This window comes from Daphnia magna, linkage group LG1, assembly GCF_020631705.1.
Source record: "Daphnia magna isolate NIES linkage group LG1, ASM2063170v1.1, whole genome shotgun sequence".
NCBI classification, from domain to species: Eukaryota; Metazoa; Arthropoda; class Branchiopoda; order Diplostraca; family Daphniidae; genus Daphnia; species Daphnia magna.
Window position 1 is genome coordinate 4,766,802 of NC_059182.1, and position 21,941 is coordinate 4,788,742.

Here is a 21,941-nt window from a genome sequence, read left to right on the forward strand (position 1 = left end):
CTGTAACTACCGAACTTTTCTCGTCCCGTTTGACGTATAAAAAAAACAAAACAAAAAAACAAACCACCGTAAATTTGTTTGGTATGATCGTGCAACGTCACATTAGCGCCCCTCAGGCATTGTCGATTGAGCGATTCGTCCGCCATTTTGATTTCCTCAATTCCTCGGTTCTTTATTCAACATAGGGAAAGGTTTTATTTTTATGGTGTCTTGTTAAAGTTCTTCCTCCCCCCCCCTGCAATAATGTCTGCACACACACACACACACACAGAGAGAAAATAGACGTTTTTTTTTTTTTTTCGGATATTTTTTATTCGAAAAAATGTGTTTTCCATCATGGTCGATAGAACTTGACCGTTTTCTTCCCATTTTTTGGTTTTTTTTTTTATTATGGATGCATTTTATTAGTCAAATTTTTGAATTAAAGTCTTTGGCTACGTTTTATGTCCACCCACCGTTGTCTCGTTCATTTTTTTTTTTTTTTCTCCAGGGTTTGGCACTTTGAAAGGTGTTTAATGCCACTTTTGGGAAAGTTTCTAGAACAATCGTTTTGCGGTTGGCTGTGTAATTTTGGTTGTTTTCTTTCGTGTTCTTTTGTGTGTGTGTGTGTGTGTGTGCCCGGACCACATAGTTTTGTTGTGTTGTCGCCCGTCTTGTTGCATTTACCTTTTCTCATGTGAACTTTTCTTTTTTTTTCTTTTTGGGTTTGAAAGAAAGAAAGAAAAAATCTTGTTCCATTAATCACTCTGCTGGTGACTGGCGGTAATGAAGGCGACTGCATCAAATGGGGGGGGGGCCGTGGATTAGCAGACGACTTTACCTCGTTGGTTTGCCTACGGCATTTTAGCAGACAAAACCAGAACATTATTCTTAGTTTTTTTTTCTTTTTTCGGGGTGTTCCGGTTGACCTGCATTTATTATTTTGGTTGAACGGTTTCAAACTAATTTTTGTTTCATGATGGAAATAGTCATTTTAATTCTTTTTTGGCCTGACTTATGTAATCATTAGTGGATGAATCTATTTCCGCCCCCCTTCGAAAAAGAAAACGATCGAAAATGGTGGCGTTGGGGGTTGGGGATTGAAAATTGGTATTTTGCATGTGTTGGAATATTCATAGAGACAACAAGTTTATCGAAAACCTTTTTTGTTATTCGAAAATGTATCGAAGGGATGTAAAATAACCTCCCCAACCCCCTCTTGTTGAAGGTCACCCATCTCGAATGTCCGTCACATCTGACGTGTACAAGTTTTTGTCCCCCTACCTCCTTACTGCTCCAGGGATTTGCATACCCCCCCTTTTTTGGGGGGGTAGTTTTAATAGGAAAAAGAGAAAAATAAAAACGGGCGTAGAAATTTAAAAAAAGAAAAAAAAGAAGAAGATGGGAGGAAGAAAAAAAAAAAAAAGATTTTGTTTTTGCAGCCCCTTCCTCCATTTTTATTTTCCCCTATCGGCCATTTTGGCAGTTTTGAGGTATGTGCTTAAACAGGCCTCAGTCTATGCAGAGCCAGCAAACAGTGTTGTGTCCAGGAATAATTCGAGCGCCAGTTTTTTTTTTTTCCTTTTCCATGTGCCTTACCAGTGTTTGCTTGCCAGTGAATAAATCAACACGCACTTGACGGGTAAAACTTCAACAAATTTGCATATATAATAAGGTGCATTGTATTTAAATGAGTCTCTGAAAATCCGAAATTCCAACACACTTGATCTGGATATAGTTTTAATTCTCTCGCTGTTGTGTCGAATCAATTGACCTTATAATGTATCCAAAGGCTTACAGATACATCCGCCCCAATTTCATGCATACACACACTCACACAAAAAGGGGTGGTGGTGGCATTGATTTGTCTATTAAGCACTTTTTTTTTCCAACTCTATACAATATTTTTTTTTCTCTCTCTCTCGTTTGTATTGTTATGACCCTATACTCTGTCTCTCATAACCAAAAGGGCTTGTTTGATTATTGAATTTTCCATTCATCAGCACGTGTCATTGAGTCAAGGGATTGGCGTTTAGAATATCTTTTGTTCAATTTTTTTTCTTTCGCCATCGTAACAACCCCTTCTTCTAAATGCAACAGGCGCCCTAAAAAAAAAAAAAACGAAGGGGTTGTGTGTATATTCAATGCTCTATTGAGCTTGTCAGAGGTTATTCCCCCATCTAAATACACCGGTGTGTGTGTGTGTGTTATAGACACGTTTTTTTCTCTCCTATCATAAATAACGGTTGTTATAACCCTAAACGACTCTCACCCCTTTTATTGTGCACGCGTGTTATTTTTTTTTTCCATATAATTCAGTCGATCCCAATAGATACAGTGTTGCCTAATAAAAAAAGGGGTGCAAGTGGTGGTGGGGGGGGGGCGCGCACGGGTCACAGCGTATACACACATTCGTGTGACCGGTGGGTTATGGCGGTTGTTGTTATAATCCACCACCCCATATATATATATATAGACTGTTGCTCTTTAATCTTAACACTTAATCTACCCCTCGTTGTGTGTGTTTTTTTTTTGTGTGTGTTGATCGAAATAGATATTAGATGTGTGTGACGGGGAGTGAAAAAAAAAAAGAGAGCAACCCTCTCTCTGCGGTGGGTGTGTTTCAATTTGTAACATGGCTTGATTGTTATATATATATATTTTTTTATGTGGAGGGGGGTGGCTTATTGCTCCACCTACTGACATCAGAGTAGAATAAAAAACAAAACAAGTAGCAATAGTGACCGTTTGAAATTGATTGAAACAAAAACAAAAAGTGGGAAGTCATTTGTTTAAAATGCGGAACAAATTATTGAGTCTTTATCATTTTTGTTTTTTACTATTTGGAGGGTTAAAAAGGTGCGTTCGAGGAGACTATTTATGTTGGAACGGAGGGGAGAGAAAGAGCTTCGCGCAGCATTTGTTTATATCCGACTTTTAGAAAAGTTCTCTTTTGTTTCTGGCCTGTCCAATCGATACGAATGGCTCTAGTCTAACATACGAAAACTTCTGTGTGTGTGTGTGTGTGTAGAGAAGAAAAAAAAAAAATGTGACTTTGCCAGTCGATTTAGCCCGGCCTACAAACGGCCGGTTGATAACGAGAAGAACAAAAAAGAAGGTGGGAGGGCCCCCACGTTTTTCCCGTCGGACCTTCTCTCTCTTGGCCGGAGAGAAAAAAAAGGGAATAATAAGAAAGACATTTGTTTTCTCTTGCGGATCACTGCGTCCTGCCGATTGTGTTCTATTGTTCGCCTTACATTTTTATTTATTTATTTATAAAAAAAAGAAAGAAGAAGAAAGAAAGGGGAGTCTGGCAGAGCTGGAACGAGATTAGACGATAGCTACTCTTCTTTTGCTACCGGGCACACACACACACACACACACCAATCATTCTTCCCTCGCTCTCTCTCTCTCTCTCTGTCCCCTTGCTCTGTGTTTATGTTACCAGTCCAACTTCATTACAACAACAAAATAAATTTTTTTTTCAGAGGTTCTTAACGAAGGCGAGGGGAAATGCTTTAACAAAGTGGTTTGGTAGAAATTGCTACAAGGAATTTGTGTGTTTTTTTTTTCTCTCTTTTCATGTCTATAGGCGATAGGTGTGTAATTGCCTCGAGGTAGAAACAGGCCGGAAGGGGTAGGTAGACACACACACAAAAAATAAGGGAGCCCAGTTAATCACTATTTGTTGTTGTGTGTTGTTCGGTCGTGCCCACCTGTCAAATTGTGAAATTGTACGGACAGCTACTAGCGGCAAATGAGACAAGGTCCTACATTTTATTTATTTTTTTTTTCCTTAAAAAAAAATGAAAAAGATTCACCGCTCGCCATTTTTCCCTAACGCTTGCAGCTATTCGTATTGCATCCTTATTAGACGTATTTGTTTGTTAAACTTGTCGAGAGAAACGAGAAAAAAAAAAAAGTCGTGTGTGGCGGCAGATGGCGTCTATCGTGTGTGCACAACAGAGACAGAAAGAGAGAAAGGCAGCGAACTGTTTTCTTAATTGTTGCGGTTTCTCGTCTTTGGGGCACTCACGCACACACGAAAAAGCAGACTCGTTTCTTTATGGGTGCCTTTCATTAGAGACGCTTAATTGACGCCGTTGAGCCCCCTCGCGCGCCTTGTTTGACTTTCATTTGCCCGATTCATTGAGTAATCAGCCATCTCACGCGAATGATTTAAAACGGATGTACGTTTCGTTTCCATTTGGAAATTGACGTCCTCTTTTTTTCTCTTTCTTTCTGTGCGTCGTTTATGGTTGAAAACAAAACAAAATGGACGTGATGTCGTTGAAATCGATCACTTTCAATGTCCGTTTTGTTTCCCCTTTTATGACGGTCGACGTTTTACGATCATTTGAAGAAGAAAGAAAAGAGGGTCAACCATTTTCTTCTTTGCAATGAGAACGCTAACGTCTTGTTTCTTTTTCTTTTGTGTTCGTGGCAAGTGTGCATTTCCCGTCTTCGTTATCCCCCCCCCCCTCCCTCGTGCATCCAATTGCTCAAGTGATGGGGCCACGTGATGACATCCTTCTTAAGGCGGCCAGACAGTCGCCACCAACAAGACACACAACATCTTTTCTTGTTCCTTTTTAATTTTAAACTTTCAATTGACTTTTGTTTTCTACCGATCGTGAGTCATTAGACGTATTTACCTATTTCCCGTCGATTATGTTTTTCTTGATCACCAGATGGCCTCTAGTCGATAACTGACCACCCCCCTCCGATTTCCAAACGAATAGCGACGCCATTCACTTGAATCAATGGTTTACTTGAACCAAAAACAAAACGATGACGTAAATCACCTGTTATAGCTGCAATCCTTTCCTGTCGGGGGGAGGGGAGAATTAATTGAAATGTAGAACGAGACGCGTAACGATGGACAAAGCGCTGCGCACGAAAGGGAAAGAAGTCAGATGAGCCATGTTTGTTTTGCTATTTGATTTCAAATATGAATGGAAATCGTGGTGCGCGTGTCCCGGTTGACGTGTGTCAGAGGTCTCGTTCTGGAACGGTTTTCGGGCCGTTTCCTTCGACGCTGGGCCACGCGAGAACGTCAAGCCACTTGACAGTATGACGCATGGCATCGGCTATTTCAACAAAACAAAACAAAAAAAAGGGAAAGGAACGAAGAGGGGAGGTAAAAAGAATAGGTGATTAGGTCATCACCTCGTTAATAAAGGACAAACCGGTCAGACGATCGTTGGGGCGGGGGGGCGATGGGAAAAAATCCAGCCGTTTTGACGATAGCATTTCACCTGCTGGCCGCTTGGCCAGCTGGACCCCTGAAAAGAAATAAAAAATGCATCACCTCCGTGATATGTATACACACATTGCCTTCTTTTTTACTTTCATGTTCTTTCCCCTCTCGCTTTTCTTTTTTCGTTGTACACATATCCAGACTGTCCGCCATCTTTGTTCAGCGTCAATCTTTTATCGACGTCCGCCACGCATCCGCACCGCGTTGAATAAAGAGAAATGCAACCAAAATGAAATTGTGTGGGATCGGTGTTGAGGGAAGAAGCGAACAAGAAAAGACGATGCGCAGGTATTTGAAGGATGCGGTTGTTGATGTTAAAAGCTATTGGCACGTGCTGCATCTTGTGTTGATTGCCGAGTCTTGTTTACACGTAAAGGGTTTCCCCTTTTCTTTGGGGCTCTTTTTACGGGGGCAAGGATATAGCCCTTTTTTTTTAATGTAATTCTTTACAAGATGTTGCTGGATCCTCTCTTGTTTCCAGCCTAAACATAGTAAACAAGCAATCAACAACTGGCCACATGTTCCATGTGGGCCGTTTTTTTTCTTCTTCTTCTTCTGCTACCTCGCTCACTGTGTGGCTTCGTCTGCTTCGTGCAACGCTCCAAACAAATCCACCGTGCTGCACCACTGGGCCCGATAGTTTACATTGGAAGACGCGCACGAGGAATTCAGGGTCTTCGTTACTAGCCAAATAGTTGAATCTTTCTATTTATTTATCTCTTGTGCGTGTTTTTTCTTGAGTCAATTGCGTGCAGCGGGAATTTTGTTTGATTTTTAAATGATAAAATGGGGATATAAACAGTCTGCCTAATTCGATGTGCTCTGTGTGTGAGTGTGAGTGTGTGTGTGTGCTGGATTTGATGGCGATTCCGATAGTTGTGACGGATGGTCCATTTTTTTTTTTTTTTTCACTCTCCTCCGGCCAGACGGAAGGATACCAATCGTGGAAATCCTGTTAGCCTAAATACATTTTTCAATTTTTATTTTTTTATTTCCCATTTAACTGAAGAAACTGGTGGACGAAGCGGACACACGAAAAACGGCCATTCTGGTCTGTTAATGGCTTTTTGGAGTGTCCTTAAATAAAGGAAAGAAAATGGCGCCCATAAAAAAACGTGGGGGCCAATGGGAAACCGTCAATCAATAAAACTCGTCAATAGAATCTTAACTTTTGTGTTGTTGGTCCAGCTCGAAAAAAAAAAAGAAAGAAACGGGCCAATTGAGTTCCAATTTAGATTCATGACTACTCTTCATTAATGAGCCGCTCTGTTTTCTCTGAAAATTAACTTTTGCTATTTGTTATTCTATTTTTGCTTCTTATCGGACAGGAGGAGTTTTAGTGTTGAAAGGGCGTGACAACATCATGACGACGGGCGGCAATCCGCGTTCATCGCCCATCACGTCCCACCAGTCGCTGTCGTCCACGTTGAAAGAACATCGCGATTTGGTGGCCGACTATCACCAGCAATTGCAGCAACTACAACAGCAGCATCAGCAACAACAGCAACAACAACAGCAGCAGCAGCAGCAGCAGCAACAGCAGCAACAACAACAAGATCAGTCGCGACATTTGCGACGCGTCGAAACAAAAGGACGTCGCAGTCCGCACAGCTCTGACGGATCTGCCAGTCCGCCCGATTCGCCCCTGCACGATGCCGACCACACATCCGATTTGGACGAGTTCATGGAATCGGACAACGAAGACGCTGGAGTCGCTCTTGATTTGGTATATCTTTTTTTTTTTTTTTTGTTGATTTTCTTATTGATTTGTTTCCGCCCTCCCTATTTCTTTTCTTTTGTATTTACATCGGGAGATGGAGGGGGTGGCCATAAGCTTTGACTGGTATATATATATGTGTGTGTGTCTTGTGTGTGTGGAGGAAATCGGCACGAGCTATGTTGGGAAAAAAGAGAGAAAAAAAAAAACAAAAACAAAAAAAGAATAAGCCCCCGAGTACGTTTTGTGTTTGTTGTTGGTTTCGAAGACCCCGTGTTTACTCTCTGGTGGATTGTAGCCGAGCACACCGACATTTTTCGAGGATTTGGTAACGCTAGTGGTCAACGTCAGTAACGAGCACTGGATATATACGTGTGCGTTTAAAAAAAAAAAAAAACTCAATTGGGAGTGTGTGTGTATGTGTGTTGAACCTCCCCATTCTCCTCCTACGCATACTTAACAGAGGGGGTGGGGGGGGGGGTGGCTCTCTCAAATTCGTCTTCTCTTGGAACTCCCCCCCGCTGGGCAATCTTGTTGAAGCGCGTATTGGCTCGCGTCGGCCATCTAGCGGTGGCTACTGAAACTTCAATGATTTTTTTTCCCCCTTTTACGTGTCACTCATACAAATGGAAAGATGTGCAACACCTGGGGCTTGAAAAGAAAAAAAAAATTAATCTCTAATTGTGTTGAATTAGGCAAGGAATTCTAGGCGAGATCATTACGGCGATATCAGTCAGCATGACAGCGATAGTTTTTCCGGCGAAGGCCAGCCGATCAACGGTCAGTTTTCGGCCACTTTGGGAGGCTCTCCTGCCGCAGCTGCAGCTGCAAATTTACAAGCTTCGATAGCTGCGTTGCAAGCTGGACAACTGTCACTGGGACAGGTAAGTTTCACCACTTGGATTCCATGTGTATTTTGGTGTGTAATATTTATTTATTTATTTCCAATTCTCCCCTCGTTCTCTTTGGTTACAAATCTTGTTTAGATGTTGGCAATGAGCGCTACGCAAAACCCTTCGGTTTTGCTGCAAAATCCCTTGGCCGCCGCCACAGCCGCCGGTCTACCTGGCCTGTCTGGCCTGTCCTTTTCGGCCCAGGAAGTTCAAGCTATGCAACAGAATTTTCAACAGCAGGCTATTCAGCAGTTGGCGTTGCTTCAACAAGGGGCAGCCGCCTCCCAATTCAGTCCACAGGCCCAGTTTTATCTACAGAGCCACGTGAGTTTGACGCTAGACCTTTAAATGCTGCATCCGCAATGAACCCAAAATTTTCTTAATGTTTCGCCCGACAAAAATAAAGGTACAACAAGCCCTAGTTCAAGCAGCTCAGCAGTACCAACAGCTGCAGAAACAACAACAGTCAGTCATTTCGTCTCAGCGAACCAATTTCACCGACGCTCAACATCAACTTCACATCCAACAGCAACACATTCAACAGCAACACGTTCAGGAGCAGCAGCAGCAGCAGCAGCACAAACAATTGCAGCAGCAACAACAACAACAACAAGAGAAACAACAGCAAGTCGAACAACAACCGTCTCGAGAACATTCTCCTCGGCATCATCACCATTCGTCGAATCCAGCGCCGGCCGAAGTGGCGGCCCCCGTCATGACGAAAGCGGCGGCGACGCACAGCTCGCGGACGTCGTCCAACTCTTCGTCGGCCTCTGGTCAGCTGACGATCGAGGTCGGCACAGCCGGCAACGCTGGCACTGGAACGAACCCTGCCGCCACGCCGCTGTACGACTTGCCACCGGAAGAGACTACGGATCTAGAAGAGCTGGAACAGTTTGCCAAAACGTTTAAACAGCGAAGAATTAAACTCGGTAAAACCTATTTCTTATTAACGATTTTTTTAAATGAATTAAAAATTATTTATTTATTTATTTTTTTGATTGATTCCTCATCTCCCAGGTTTCACCCAGGGTGATGTTGGTTTGGCCATGGGCAAACTGTACGGCAATGATTTTAGCCAGACGACCATATCACGTTTCGAAGCGCTCAACCTGTCGTTCAAGAACATGTGCAAATTGAAGCCGCTTCTGCAGAAATGGCTGGAAGACGCCGACAGCGCTCTGGGTGGCGGTGGCAATGGCCCTGGAGGCAACGGCTGCCTGGGCGGAACGACCGGACTGGCCAGCATTGCATCCGGCGGCGTTGGCGGCGTTCCCTTGTCTTCGCCGCTAGGTGGCGGTGGCGGCGGCAGCAGCGTCAGCGACGGATTGGGTCGTCGCCGGAAGAAGAGGACGTCGATTGAGACGAGCGTGCGAGTCGCGCTGGAAAAGGCGTTTTTGGCCAATCCGAAACCCACGTCGGAAGAGATCGCCATGCTGGCCGACGGCCTATCTATGGAGAAGGAAGTTGTCCGCGTCTGGTTTTGCAACAGGTAATAACTGTTTATCTTTTCTTTTTCTGTTTTTTTTTTCTAAACGCCAACTCCATTTCCCCTCGTTGTCACAGACGCCAAAAGGAAAAGAGAATTAATCCGCCGAGCAGCGGGATGACAAGTCCGAGCCCATCTGGGCCTGGTGGGATTGGCGGATCGGGTGGACGCGATGGCAACAATAGCAGCGGAGGCGGCGGTGGCGGCAGCGTGACTCCCACCATTCCGGTGACTCCGCCTAACACGGCGGCCATGCTGGCTTCGATTGCGTCCATCACGCCGCCATCGTCGCTGACGGGACTCGGCTCTTCGCCGCTCTCTCCCGATCCACCGACTCCACCCAACGTACCTCTGTCTCTCGTTACGACTGCCCATTCGTATCCGCGCGGCGGATCGCCGCCGACGTCCATGTCGTCTCACCAGCTGGCCATGAACATGGCGATGGGCATGCGCTCTTCGCCCACGTCCTCCTCTTCACCTCTGCCCCTCTCTTTGACGTACAATCCTAGGCTCGGTTTGGGTTCGACGGGTCCGGCTACAATTCCCACCGAATGAACTTTGCAGTGAGCGCCGGAGGGGGGTAGTGAGAAGTGGGTGACGGATTAACGATTGGCATTCGTTTTGAGCCCTCCCCCTCCCCGCTCCTGTTCAAGTCCTACGTAAAATAGTTCCTTCTTTGTGTGTGTGTGTGTGTGTGTGTGTGTGTGCGTGTGTTTCTTTATTTATGAAATTCTTTTTTGCTGTTTTTTTTTTTTCATTTTGTTTTTGTTTTTTTTTTGGTTTTTTTTAAATCCCATTTCTTCTCCCTTCCAGAGACGTAAATGTCAGCTGTTCTCTTTTTGATGGTCGTGTGATAACGACGATGATGACGTGACAACTATCATAGACAAATGTGATCTTTTCGATGGGGGGGAGGAGGATGAAAAGATGAAGGAGACAGAGAGAGATAAAAAAAGAAAAAGATAAAAAAACAAAAACAAAAACAAAGGTGTGTAGATAGTCAAGTCAAAAGTATTTTAATTGTTTCCTCTGATGTTGTTGGAGGAGCAGCAAAACTATAGTTCCTCACAAACAATGCACCGTTCCTTTGCTGTGACGATGTCTGTTGCCAAAAAAAAACAAAAAACAAAACACATTTGGTTGGCGGCTAATTTCAGTGAACAAACGTTGCGGTCAGGTCATCACTTGTTTGTTTTGAAATGAGAGAATGAGGTCGTTCGTTTCTCGGCAGTGAGGTTTCCTCAAATGTTTGGCAGGTTGCTTTAGCAGATGTTAGGTTCAGTGTGTGTGTGTGTGTGGTCCATTTCGTTCGAAAGGGTTTCTTCATGTGTGTTCCGTACCTTTTTCAAACAAGAACCATCGCCACACGCTCTATGAGAGACGTCAATGATGTCATTCTTCTTCTTTTCTTTCCCCCCCTCCCTCACTTGTGGCACTCGGAACGACCTGATCAATTGAAATGTATGGAACACACCTTCGTTTATCTTCGACAGAGTCGGACCCGCGATGAATGAAAGATTGAATCTGATGCTTTTAAAGCGCCAACGTAACCAGCACCTTCATAACAAGATTTCGATGCAAATGTATTCTTCTGTTTGTTGGTTTTTTTTGACAACTTAATCCCCGTGATTGATTCTGTCCCTCGATTTTTCAACATGTTTTTTTTTTTGTATCTCACGCGTTCTGGTCTAAATGTCGATTGTTACACGCCCTGAAAATGGAAAAAAAGAGACAAACCTAAACGAGTTGTATGACGAGCCAGTCGACATTTTTTTGTTTTCATTCGTGTTGTGTTTCATTTCTGCCCATGTTTTTATTCAAATAATTATGGGTTGAAAAAAAAAAAAAATGGTGGGTTGGCTGGCCTTAAGAAGCTCGTAATGTTCCTATTATCATGTTCCTCGGGTACGGTGTTTTTCTGCGTACATTGCGAAATCCCACTCCCCCCCCCCCTTTTTTTCTTCTGTAATTTGTTTATTTTCAGTCAATCCCTGCCGACAGAATGAAAGATTGTTTTTGAAGATAGAAATCTATGAGAAAAACACGTGGCATTCTTACACCAGTTTTGCCGATTCGATCCCGTCGCACGGCTTGTAAAATCCCATTGTATCCTTGTGGAAATTTAATAGTTGTGTCATTTTTTTTTTTTTTTCTCCATCCTGTCTAGTGTCTGTTGACTGTTCATTTTTATTGTAGTTGTGTGTGTGTGTGTGTGAAAAGTACTATGAAAGCAAATGTCGTGTCTTCTTTGGCAAGAAGGAAAAGAGAAAAAAAAAGGAGGAAACTGTTTTTAACAAGAATAGTTGATTTAGTTCCGGTTTGGAACGTTATCTGTGTAAAAACAAAACAAACAACAAAAAAAAAACAGTCTTGTTTCCAAGTGTTTGATCTTCTTCAATTTCTCTATACATAAAAATTTGTACATTTGTATCCTGTTTTGATGACGTTTCGTTCACAGTGGCTGGTCTATGGGGGACTGGTTCCCGTACATCAGGTTTTTATGATTGGATTTGTTTTGATGGTTAGAATCGTCCAAGAATCGGTTGCCATTTTTTTTTTTATTTTTTATATATATAATTCTCGTTTGAAAAATGGGTTCGTTGGTGGTAGTTGGATTATACGAACTCGAACGTTTGAGTGCTCTAGCAGATGTTTTGCAGAGCCGTTGAGTTCTCAGCTGGCGTGTAAGAAGGCAAGAAAAGCTCTAGAGTCCAAGAAAGCACGTACTCGCAGCCGGCAAGCATTACGTAGTATTGTAAAACCTATCAAATCCCCTTCTATTATCCTCCTTTCTTTTTTATTATTATTATTTTTTTAAATGTTGTATATGACAAAGAACGCCCTCTCCTCCCCCGTTCAAACCCACCCCCACCGTCACCCTTCGTGCTTTTCCCCTGTAATCTGTCCCATTGTGTTTTTCTTTTTTTTTTTGTACAGACCTAAAAATTGCGTTGGATGGAAATTTGAAATGTTTTTTTTTTCTGTTGTCAGTCGTGGAAACAAGCAAAAATACATCATTCTGTATTAACTGTTTTTCTTTGATTTTCTCTCTGGTTTTGAAGCGAACCAGAGAGTTCAAACATGTTCTGTTATTTTATCCACTTAACTAGTTTTTCTTTTTATGTGTTTAATTTGGTGCTTACTAAGACGACGATAGCCGAAACTATGCAGAATCGTAACGGCTTCGCACGAGCGTAAGAAATGCTAAATTTGAGCTTTGCCTACCACCACCGGTGCAAACATTGCCAATTGAGACAATGTCGTTTTTGTGGCAGCAAGAATCGCAGTCTTTCGCCTACTTTGAAATCTGGACCTACGACTCAATTATTAGCGAGCCAACCAGAAAAACGTGGGTCGGGAGCAAATTTTATTACAATGTATTGATCCAAATATTAAATATGGATTGGCGGTTTGCCTCCCATCAAACACACGTTTAGGGCGCGTTTTTCTTATTCTTATCTTTGATACTATATTTTTCATATGTCTTTGTAGGGTCATACGGCTCCCACCTATGATATACAAAGTATGTAGTATGTTAGAAAACTCATTTAGGTATGCTGTTAAACCTTAAAAATAAGCAAATGCAATGAGAACAAACAATTCTATACCTGGATGCTGGGAAGATGTGCTTATTTCTTTCATACCAATTTCTCAGCAGTACTTTGCCAGCGTGGGATTCATCTTTCTCAACGCTTGCATCGCTTACTATTCGGATGTCGTCATGAACATCGAAACTGAATAAAGGACCACTTTTTCCTCTTGCCTGAAAAGCATTGAAATTAAATGAAGTAATAAAACATAATAAATAAATAGATACGTTTCTCGTGACACCGAGAATTATATCTCAATTTCGAGGGGATACCTTTGTGACTATAAAATCATAAAACGAATAATGGTGAGGTATTATGAGATCCTCTTTCACATACATCAATTGATCTGCAGAAATTGTTTTCAATTCATGGAAATCTTTCCTTAGTGAATCCAGACAGCGCTGCAAAAATTGATAAATCGTGTTTCCTAATGAAAAACTAACATTATAGAGACAATATCATTTAAATAATTCAACAATCACCTTTTTTCATGCGAGTCGTTTTCCTGTGACCCGACCCGTCCCAATAGCTAATTTTAAAAAATAAACGTGTTAATTACAAATTTGTGTGATTCGAATATTGTATAAAACATAATAAAAATTACATGCCTGTAGGTAATTTCTATGGGTTCTTGTTTTAAAGCTTCTTGTTTAGTTACCCACTCCTGGAATAGTTGTAATTTTAACCAAGGATGTTATTATGTTCACACTCGTATACTATCTTGAGCTACGTACTTGACGAAGCTCCTCGCGAAGTTTATTTTCTTCTTCTTCTCTGTCCCTGTCAGGCAAGAAACTCGTGTCTACATCAGGGTTTTTATTACCTTTAATTTTCTTTGCCGCAGGTTCCTCTTCACTTTTATCTAATGATTCACTTTCATCAGCTAATATCTTTGGGGAGGGGGCACTTTGCTACAAACATGAACACATTTTTTTATGAATGATGGCATATACAGTTACAATTACCAGTGCTTGAACTTACAATTTCCTCTTGGTCACCCTCTTCTTCTTCTTCATCGTTATCTAATTTAAAAGATAGCGATTTAATTTGCTGCTTTTGTTTCTTTTTTTCCGCTCGTTTGGCCTCCAATTCTCTCTCAATTTCTCGTTCTTTTTCCTTGAGTTTTTTAGCCAGCTGTTTCTCCCTCTCTTGAACTATCACCTCTTGCTTTGCTTTCATTTCATCTAGGGTCACTAAACCAATTGTGGAGGTCTAGAATAAATGAAAGAAACAATTGTTGAGTCTGGAATAAATTAAGAAAACAGCTGAATGATTGTTGTGCCTGTCTTATTTAAAACAAACCTTTAATTGCTGTTCGACTGCATCATAATGTGAAGCAAACTTGTCTTTCATTCCAGACAGTTTTAGTTCCTCTTCAATTTTCTTTTTTCGAAACTCAACTTCCTCCTGCGCTTGTTCCCGTTTCTTCATCATCTGCATCGCCCTGCTGCCTTCGCTTGCAGCACCCTTGTATTGTGCCATTTTGGATGAAGTTGCTTTGCCTGTTTGATATCTGGAACAGTAAGCATCAAACAAGAACCAACTTAGAATTCCCTGTTTCACCAAAAACTATTTCTGATGATAACTAAAAACCATATAATAACAGAAAATCAAACAAACAAGAAGTCTTACCTTAAACAACTAAAAAAAAAATTTCTTTAAGATTTCACTAGTATTGTTTTTGAAACCCTTGTCTTGACGCCGTCAAAAATTCTTCGCCGTATACAAAAAGATCCTTTTTGTTGTTATTTGCCGTCACACTTGCACTCCAAGAATTCTTGTCTGCACTTTTTTCGTTTTTACTGCGGTCTCGGATTCGTGTTGGTTGCCAGGTTACCAGTAAAATAGCGCTATCCCCGCTCTGCCATCTAGTGATAAAAACAAAACTTCAAATTTGATTTTAAATGCTTCAAAATTTTTAAGCCAACCGGTCGCCACCGTCGCGCCAGTATGGTACCATGTTTTGAATGATCTGGCGCTCTAGTAACTTACGTACCAAATTTTTGGCTCTTTCCCATGCAAAAGCACTTGGGCCCACAGCGCCATCTCCCGGTCTTGGCAAATTAAACTCAGTCTTTCCAGTAGAAAGGGGTAGGCTATGACGTTTTTTGTTGCACTTTGCTCGAGGGCAGATAGGCACTCTAGTAGAGTAGTAGCTAGTAGGCAGTGCATGGTTTCATGCATAGCGTTTCCGAACTCTTATATCTCTCCCCTACCAAAGTATTTGGTTCGTACTGCGATGTGCGATGGTATCCACTCTACTGTGTCTTTGGAGAATAAGTCTTCTTGCAACATGGCGGTCGTGCAATAAATGTAAGGGTGCAGGGTAGAAGACTCAAGTGTTCAATGATTAACAAGTGAGTTTTGAAAGCAGTTATCGCAAGTTTTTTCGGTGGGGCAATTGTTTTTCGGGTGACAGAAAAGTTAACACTGGCTCTTTTTACACAAGGAAAGTTTTTTGCCTTAACTAATTGTGTCGATATTGAGTTTCGGGAGAAGTGACGGGTGTATTTTTAGGGACGTCATCTGCAAAAACTTGTATAGAAGATATCGAATTTGACATGTCGTTTTCTATGTATCGCCTGTAATTCATGGATTTAGCTGAACGGTTACAGAACAAACTGAGCATGGCATCAAGACACAGTCCGCATCAACAGCAGGCTGTACCCAATGTCCAGCAAAATCAACAGCAAAATAAGAACATAACTTCCCTCTTGTCAAAGCTTCATGGTGCATTTGCACCCCCTAAGTTAATGATAGACCGTCGAGCACTTGAAAAAACATGGAAACTTATGGACAAAGTAGTCAAACTTTGTCAGCATTCTAAAATGAACCTGAAGAATTCTCCTCCATTCATCCTTGACATACTTCCAGACACTTATCAACATCTCCGTCTAATCTACACAAAGTATGAGGACAATATGGTTGCGCTGAACAATGAAGAATATTTCAAAGTGTTCATTGAGAATCTCATGCGAAAGTGCAAGCAAGCAATCAAACTTTTTAAAGAAGGAAAGGAAAAGATGTTTGATGAAAATTCTCATTATCGCCGCAATTTAACAAAGCTCAGTTTGGTTTTCAGTCACATGTTAAGTGAATTGAAAGCCCTTTTCCCTGGTGGAATGTTTGCCGGTGGGCAATTTAGAATTACAAAAAGTGATGCTGCAGACTTCTGGAGAAATTCATTTGAAGACAGGTAAACTTAATTGTGTACTTGCTAAGCAACTACTTGAACTTTCATTTTCTATTACATTTTCTCTGTGTAATAAGTTTCCTCATTTGCCATAGCAAGTCTATCGAGTTGCTCTTTTATTTCAATATGGCTAATTTCAATATTTAAAGCCATTTCATGTGGAAAATAAGAGAATTTTATATTTAATGGCTCAAGCAGTCTCAGAACATAAAAGGAAATTATGTTTTTAAAAGCATTTGATGTATTGCATTTGGTTTATTGGACGAAGTTGTGGTTTAGGAAAGTTCTAATCTAACATACAAAACGCGATAAATTCTAAATAATTTACCTCAGGAAATCCTGGCAGATAGGCTATAGTATTTCCGTTTCAGGGATGGCTTTCGTCACCTTATTAAATCGTTCATAGTATTAAAAATGCATTATCTTACAGGACTATAGTGGCATGGAAGATTTTTCGCCAAACTTTGCACGAAGCTCACCCGATCAGTTCCGGACTAGAAGCCATGGCATTAAAATCAACTATTGATTTGACATGCAATGACTACATCTCCAACTTCGAATTTGATGTGTTTACTCGGTAAGACTGATTCACTCACTAATTTCATTTGTGAATCTGTGATTGATTAATAATTTTGTCTACGGTCATTGTGATAGAAGCGATGGGCCATGTTTCGGTCTCCGCACATATTGTACAATTCTAGCTTTCCATCAGTTGCCATTATTGTTGTGTAGTTGAAATGAAATTGTGTCTCAAGTGAGATCATTTTTGGTCTTCATCATCTTTGCTGTGCCATTGGTCTTTCCACTGACATCAGTTTCTGACTTAGTTGCTGACGTATCCCGTTATTTAGTTTTTAAAACTTCATTCAATTTAGACCTTTTTGACTTGGTTTATTCTGGCAGTAGTAGTTTAGAGCGGAATTCAAACGGTTGGGCAATAGCTGATTCTACAAAGTGTGGATGTTCAATTCGATATTTTGTGGTAACACATTTGTATTTTGTAGGTTGTTTCAACCGTGGTCCACCTTGTTACGAAACTGGCAAATACTGGCCGTCACTCATCCAGGCTACGTAGCGTTTCTGACCTATGACGAAGTTAAAGCAAGATTGCAGAAATACATAAACAAACCTGGAAGGTATTCATAAGTTTAAAGCTACCTTTTCCTTAATATTTACCATGTCAGTTATTTAAATAATAAAATAAATTTTTGTGTTCAATCTTTATCCGCTTTGTATAGCTACGTTTTCCGTCTAAGTTGCACCCGCCTGGGACAATGGGCTATTGGATATGTGACGGCGGATGGAACAATACTGCAGACAATTCCTCAGAACAAGTCTCTTTGTCAAGCGCTGCTTGATGGATACAGGGAAGGATTGTAAGTTAAACTTATTGCCGATTTTTCTCAGTACAATATTTTAAGATACGATTTGCAGATTCTTCGACGCATTCAAGTTTTCGTACTTCTTCATCTCGATTCCCTCGTAATTCCTCATTTCTAATCCATGCTACCCTCTTCTTTAAAAGACAACTAAATGAAACGAATGGTAGGGCACACACCTGTTACACAATGTCAAAAAGTAGGTGGCAAAACAGGAAAACGTAAAGAATGCGTCGGGGAAACTACAGTGCACAACAACAAACATGTAAAATAACTTCTCTTCTTAATTGCATTGAAGCTATTTATTTCCTGATGGACGATCCGTGAATCCTGATCTGAGTTGGGCTGTGGCTGCTACGCCTGAAGATCACATCCAAGTGACACAGGAACAGTATGAGCTCTACTGTGAAATGGGATCTACGTTCCAGTTGTGTAAAATCTGCGCAGAAAATGATAAAGATGTGCGCATTGAACCTTGCGGTCATTTGTTGTGCACACCTTGCCTTTCATCATGGCAGGTAAGGACTTCTTTGATTTGATTGTTTTGTCTGTTTTGTGTTACTTTTATGAGTAGTTTTCATCTGTGATTTGAAATGGCATGTAACAGGAATCTGAAGGACAAGGCTGTCCTTTTTGTCGTGCGGAAATCAAGGGAACAGAACTGGTGGTTGTTGATCCATTTGAACCTAGCAAGAACAACATTCGATCTGTATTGAATTCAGCCAATAATAACAGTGCTCTCAATATTGCCATTGGAAATGAGTCCGTGGGACACGAAGAGGTACTAGGCATCGCACATCGATGAATGAAGCGTAACTCTCCTTGTTCATCTATCTTTCGCTGTCTGTCTGCTTTCGTGATGTTTTGTTCGCCCCGCTATTCGTATATCTCGTATGGGTGTCTAAAATGGATTGAGCTTTTGCCTTCTATTCCTGATTTTCCGCTATTGAATGTCACGGCAAGGTCAATTCGATTTAATTCCTTTTAGTTAAAGCTTATGAAACTTGCTTGTGGTTAGGTTGGACTGCATCATATTTCCAAATGGTTTTTTTTTGTATACCCTAGAACGGAGAGGAGCTGTGATTTTTTTTTAAATTATTATTATTATTTTTATTTTAAAGTACCATGTAACATTTAGTAACGAGATATAGAGGTGCCAGGGAAAGGGATCAAGTGCGTTTTCACTGAATGTGCCTTATTTCTTCGATTATTCTTTTTTTTTTTTTTTATTATTCTTTTTTAAAATATAAATCACTGTCATTAAATACAATCAAGCCAGGGTTCTGGATCGGTCGACCTACCGTTCGTTTATGGATTCATAGTATCCACTTTCTATTTGCGTTACTGTATATTTCGTACTTTTCCATTTTTCCATTGTTTTGTAACGTCGAATTTCATGGTTTCTTACTGCCCTTGGTTCTCCTTGGATGTTTTTGGATATTTTGAATTGCTTTTGCCTAGTATTAAGTATTAACTATCGTTCGGCCCTCGACAAACACTCCATGGTAAGTCACGCAAAAGCATCGCTTCCGTGACCCATTGTTAAAGTTTCAACTCTTCGTTCAGCCAATTACTCTTCTTAGCACTTGATGTGTTTAATACAAACAAGTGTCGATTTCGATTTTTGTGCATTAGGTCATTTTCTTTTTTATTCATTTATTATTATGTGTTTTTTTTTTTTTTGTGCATTACCGAGTTGGTGTGTTTTTACAGGAATGGTCGTGGTTTATTAATGAGAAAACTGCATGTTCAGTAGTAATTTTTTTTTTCGAATTTTTGTAGAATATCCCAACTATTTCCCACAATAATTGTAACATCCAAACCAAACTCCTAAACAACTCAGGTTGTCCGCTTCCAGCATGAAACGCAAGATTGCTTTAAATCCCTTTGTCTGGCAAAAGAAAATCTGGGGCCATTCGTAATCCTCTGCTTTAATTGTTGGAATTCTAATTGGCAATTGTTCTAAATGTATAGAGACTATGTCACTCGATTACTGCATTCAGTGATGTCCGTAATATTCGAACGATTACTTGTGCTTTTGAATGTTAAAACATTTTTTTTACTAATGTTTTATGGAAGAAGAAGAACCTTGGAATGGTCAACAATTTAGACGCTACCAATAAGTCGATTAGTGGGTTTTTTTAATGCGCTTCCGAGTTGCAGGGGTATTGGTTTCTGCACATAAGGGAAGGCAGGCAAAAGATACGAGATTCAGTTGTGAGTAGGAATAAGCTTTTTGAGTTTATCGTTTCTTTTTCTCAGACAGAAAAAGTGTACAGGTTAATTACTTCATGATGATTAAGCACGAAGTCCATAGACAATTAGATGGCTCTTTTCTATATCATATTAAAGTGGCTGCCCATATTTCTCGAATGTGGGAGTAGTCGAAGAACCCCGCGAAGAAGTAAATCGCGTTATTCCTAAAATAGCCTAATTAAATTATTTTTAAATCTTACGAAATGTAGTTTGGCATGTGACGGTCGCACTAAAACTTTTTTAACATATCGTAAGCGGACAATTGAAGTCACGCCACGATAGACAGCCTAAAAGTGGTAAACGCATGGGCTCGTGTATAGTATTACCTATAGTCATAGTTTTTACAAACCTCTTTCTTCTTGGGCCTAATTTTTCAAACGATATTTACTCGGGACTATTTCTGATTGATCTCTGTGAGGTACCCTTCCTGATGTCGAAAAAAAGAAATAGTGTATCTCTGCCGCCTTCTGTATCTACAATTTGTTCTGCACTGGCACTGGCCCCGCCGTTACCGCCGCGCCGATCTTCGCCAATTACATCATCGGGACGATCGCAAATCAGGTACGTTTCAGCATGTGCCACATTACTGAACGTGCCTTTATCAGCCTGTCAAAACCCACAAAAAACAAATTCGTAAAAATGTATTTGTGGGTGTAAATGTTTTCTACTGTAAGTTTTTGTTTCCATTGTTCTGTTAACGTTATTTAGTCTGCTATTACACCAGACCGGCTTAGCCCGCCCAAAAAAGAAGGGTGACATAATAATAATAAAAAAAAAACTGTTGAAAAGAAACCGTAAAAGATGCGTGTACCCACAAGCGACGAGTATGGAGCAGTATCCTTATTAATAAAGTCAACTTAGCATCTAATTTCGATTTCAAATTTTACTTAAATTTGCAATTTTTTTCTTTGATAGATCTCCTACTGATATGTTGACCGATTGTATTCACCCAGCTGATCATCAGGTGAACAAACAAGGTTTGTTCCTAAATATTTCCTAGGTTTGAGAGAAAATACAAAAAAGATCATTACCATTCAAGCGAAAAAAGCAATTGAATCTAGTAACATGCAAATCTTTGGTTTTAATTTACCACCACTTCGTATAGCGCTGAAGTCCAGAACTGGAGTGGCACGTGTCAACCTGAAAGTAGCACAACTCCGTTCATCTAGTGTTCCCACAGCTGCAATGAAGTGTAGATCTTGCCCCACTCTGTTTTCATTGCAAGACAATTCTTCGGATGTCTTGGCAAATCAGAACCATTAAATGTAAGAAAAATCTGTGTTTCAAATTTCTATGCTGAACAGGTTTTATTGTCGGCACGGTACTGCCCGTGTTATCCATGTTATGAATATTGAACATGTATCAACCAGTTATTCGGAATTTATCAATATATTTCAACCACGGCCTACTACAATTGAAAAAACTTTAAGAGAACTTTTTTTAGCCTGAAGTTGTCAATCTTCCATCTTTTTCTGATTCCAATACAGTTATTTGTAACGAAACTAGTTCTGTTTCCCGATAGGGATTCTGTCTAGATGAGATGATATAGTACTCCAACGTCCCCGTTTTTTTACTATATTTCTCTCAATAGATGGCGTTTGCGGTTATTGGGATTCAATACAGGTTTCGGTGTGGTTCAGAAATGTTATAGATGTTTTGTCGGTTGTCATGGAGCCGCTCCAGAACTAGTGATTTTGTAAAGCTGACAAAATGGCAGATTCTCACGTCACGTTACTCGATTTTTAGATGCCTTAGTTACGAAGGATGAAACAATTAAACTCAACTTTAGGTTTGCCATGTTTGTGTCCGTCGCTAGATAGCGTTTAGCTTGAAAACTTTGTTTCACGTAAAGTAACTATGGTAACCGTGGGGTAACAGCTATAATTTCTGTAACGTATTTTTTAAAAACCAAATTATCAATTATGATGTGTGATTTTTGTCGAATTCCAAGAGATGTCGTTTTGGAAGATTTTGACGAAATTGGGAAGGCTTTCCCAAGGCTTTTTCCCTTCCCACTTTTTCATTTTTAGCCAAATTTAAAATTTTGCTCAAAATACACGATTTCGATTCAGAATTGAATGATAAACACGGAAATCAAGTTTATTTTTTAATTGGCCGTATAGTTTATGAAATGAACATAAAATTCTAAAACTAAAGTTGTGGCAGTAACATTACTTTGTTTTAT

At 40.5% G+C, this 21,941-nt stretch overlaps 3 protein-coding genes across 9 annotated transcripts in view; 2 read left to right on the top strand and 1 right to left on the bottom strand.

Annotated features, from left to right (window-relative positions):
- Positions 1-12,366, top strand: part of LOC116930128 (protein nubbin) — a 42,778-nt gene extending 30,412 nt beyond the window's left edge. For 4 of the 5 annotated variants that reach the window (XM_032937501.2, XM_045168442.1, XM_045168443.1 and 1 more), the window contains 6 exons: positions 6,568-6,965; positions 7,652-7,840; positions 7,943-8,173; positions 8,256-8,781; positions 8,870-9,341; positions 9,416-12,366. In XM_032937501.2, the coding sequence (XP_032793392.2) occupies positions 6,568-6,965; positions 7,652-7,840; positions 7,943-8,173; positions 8,256-8,781; positions 8,870-9,341; positions 9,416-9,893 (2,294 nt within the window). In that variant the 3' untranslated portion in view covers positions 9,894-12,366. Of the gene's footprint in view, positions 1-1,419; positions 1,622-6,567; positions 6,966-7,651; positions 7,841-7,942; positions 8,174-8,255; positions 8,782-8,869; positions 9,342-9,415 lie in introns of those variants that run through there. The other variant, XM_045168445.1, reaches the window with a different exon arrangement.
- Positions 12,367-12,699: 333 nt separating this feature from the next.
- On the bottom strand, positions 12,700-14,754 carry LOC123466262 (protein FAM50 homolog). Of its 3 annotated transcripts, none has more exons than XM_045168447.1 (9): positions 14,561-14,754; positions 14,231-14,482; positions 13,910-14,140; positions 13,663-13,839; positions 13,537-13,592; positions 13,411-13,457; positions 13,201-13,355; positions 12,947-13,101; positions 12,700-12,847 (listed from the first exon to the last, which is right to left on the bottom strand). In XM_045168447.1, exons 2-9 carry the CDS (start codon positions 14,408-14,410, stop codon positions 12,772-12,774), a joined length of 1,077 nt encoding a protein of 358 aa, XP_045024382.1. In that variant the 5' UTR covers positions 14,411-14,482; positions 14,561-14,754; the 3' UTR covers positions 12,700-12,771. The 3 variants fall into 3 exon arrangements, with proteins under 3 accessions (XP_045024382.1, XP_045024383.1, XP_045024381.1); XM_045168448.1 differs by having other exon boundaries at positions 14,231-14,497; XM_045168446.1 differs by having other exon boundaries at positions 14,231-14,441; positions 14,561-14,753.
- Positions 14,755-15,040: 286 nt separating this feature from the next.
- LOC116930129 (E3 ubiquitin-protein ligase CBL) lies at positions 15,041-21,258 on the top strand. The gene is made up of 9 exons (XM_032937503.2): positions 15,041-16,124; positions 16,552-16,698; positions 17,126-17,257; positions 17,360-17,497; positions 17,799-18,018; positions 18,108-18,281; positions 20,175-20,317; positions 20,672-20,733; positions 20,862-21,258. Exons 1-9 carry the CDS (start codon positions 15,520-15,522, stop codon positions 21,017-21,019), a joined length of 1,779 nt encoding a protein of 592 aa, XP_032793394.1. The 5' UTR covers positions 15,041-15,519; the 3' UTR covers positions 21,020-21,258.
- The last annotated feature ends 683 nt before the right edge of the window (positions 21,259-21,941 follow it).

What these genes read in the sequence shown, in the direction of transcription:
- LOC116930129 (XM_032937503.2), top strand. Translation starts at nt 15,520, where the DNA reads ATGGATTTAGCTGAACGGTTACAGAACAAACTGAGCATGGCATCAAGA. An exon ending in AGAAATTCATTTGAAGACAG is followed by an intron (nt 16,125 to 16,551) that starts GTAAACTTAATT and finishes ATTATCTTACAG; the next exon opens with GACTATAGTGGCATGGAAGA. An exon ending in AGTCCGTGGGACACGAAGAG is followed by an intron (nt 18,282 to 20,174) that starts GTACTAGGCATC and finishes GATCTCTGTGAG; the next exon opens with GTACCCTTCCTGATGTCGAA.
- LOC123466262 (XM_045168447.1), bottom strand. Translation starts at nt 14,410, where the DNA reads ATGGCACAATACAAGGGTGCTGCAAGCGAAGGCAGCAGGGCGATGCAG. An exon ending in AGGGTGACCAAGAGGAAATT is followed by an intron (nt 13,840 to 13,909) that starts GTAAGTTCAAGC and finishes TCATGTTTGTAG; the next exon opens with CAAAGTGCCCCCTCCCCAAA. An exon ending in CACATCTTCCCAGCATCCAG is followed by an intron (nt 12,848 to 12,946) that starts GTATAGAATTGT and finishes TGTATATCATAG; the next exon opens with GTGGGAGCCGTATGACCCTA.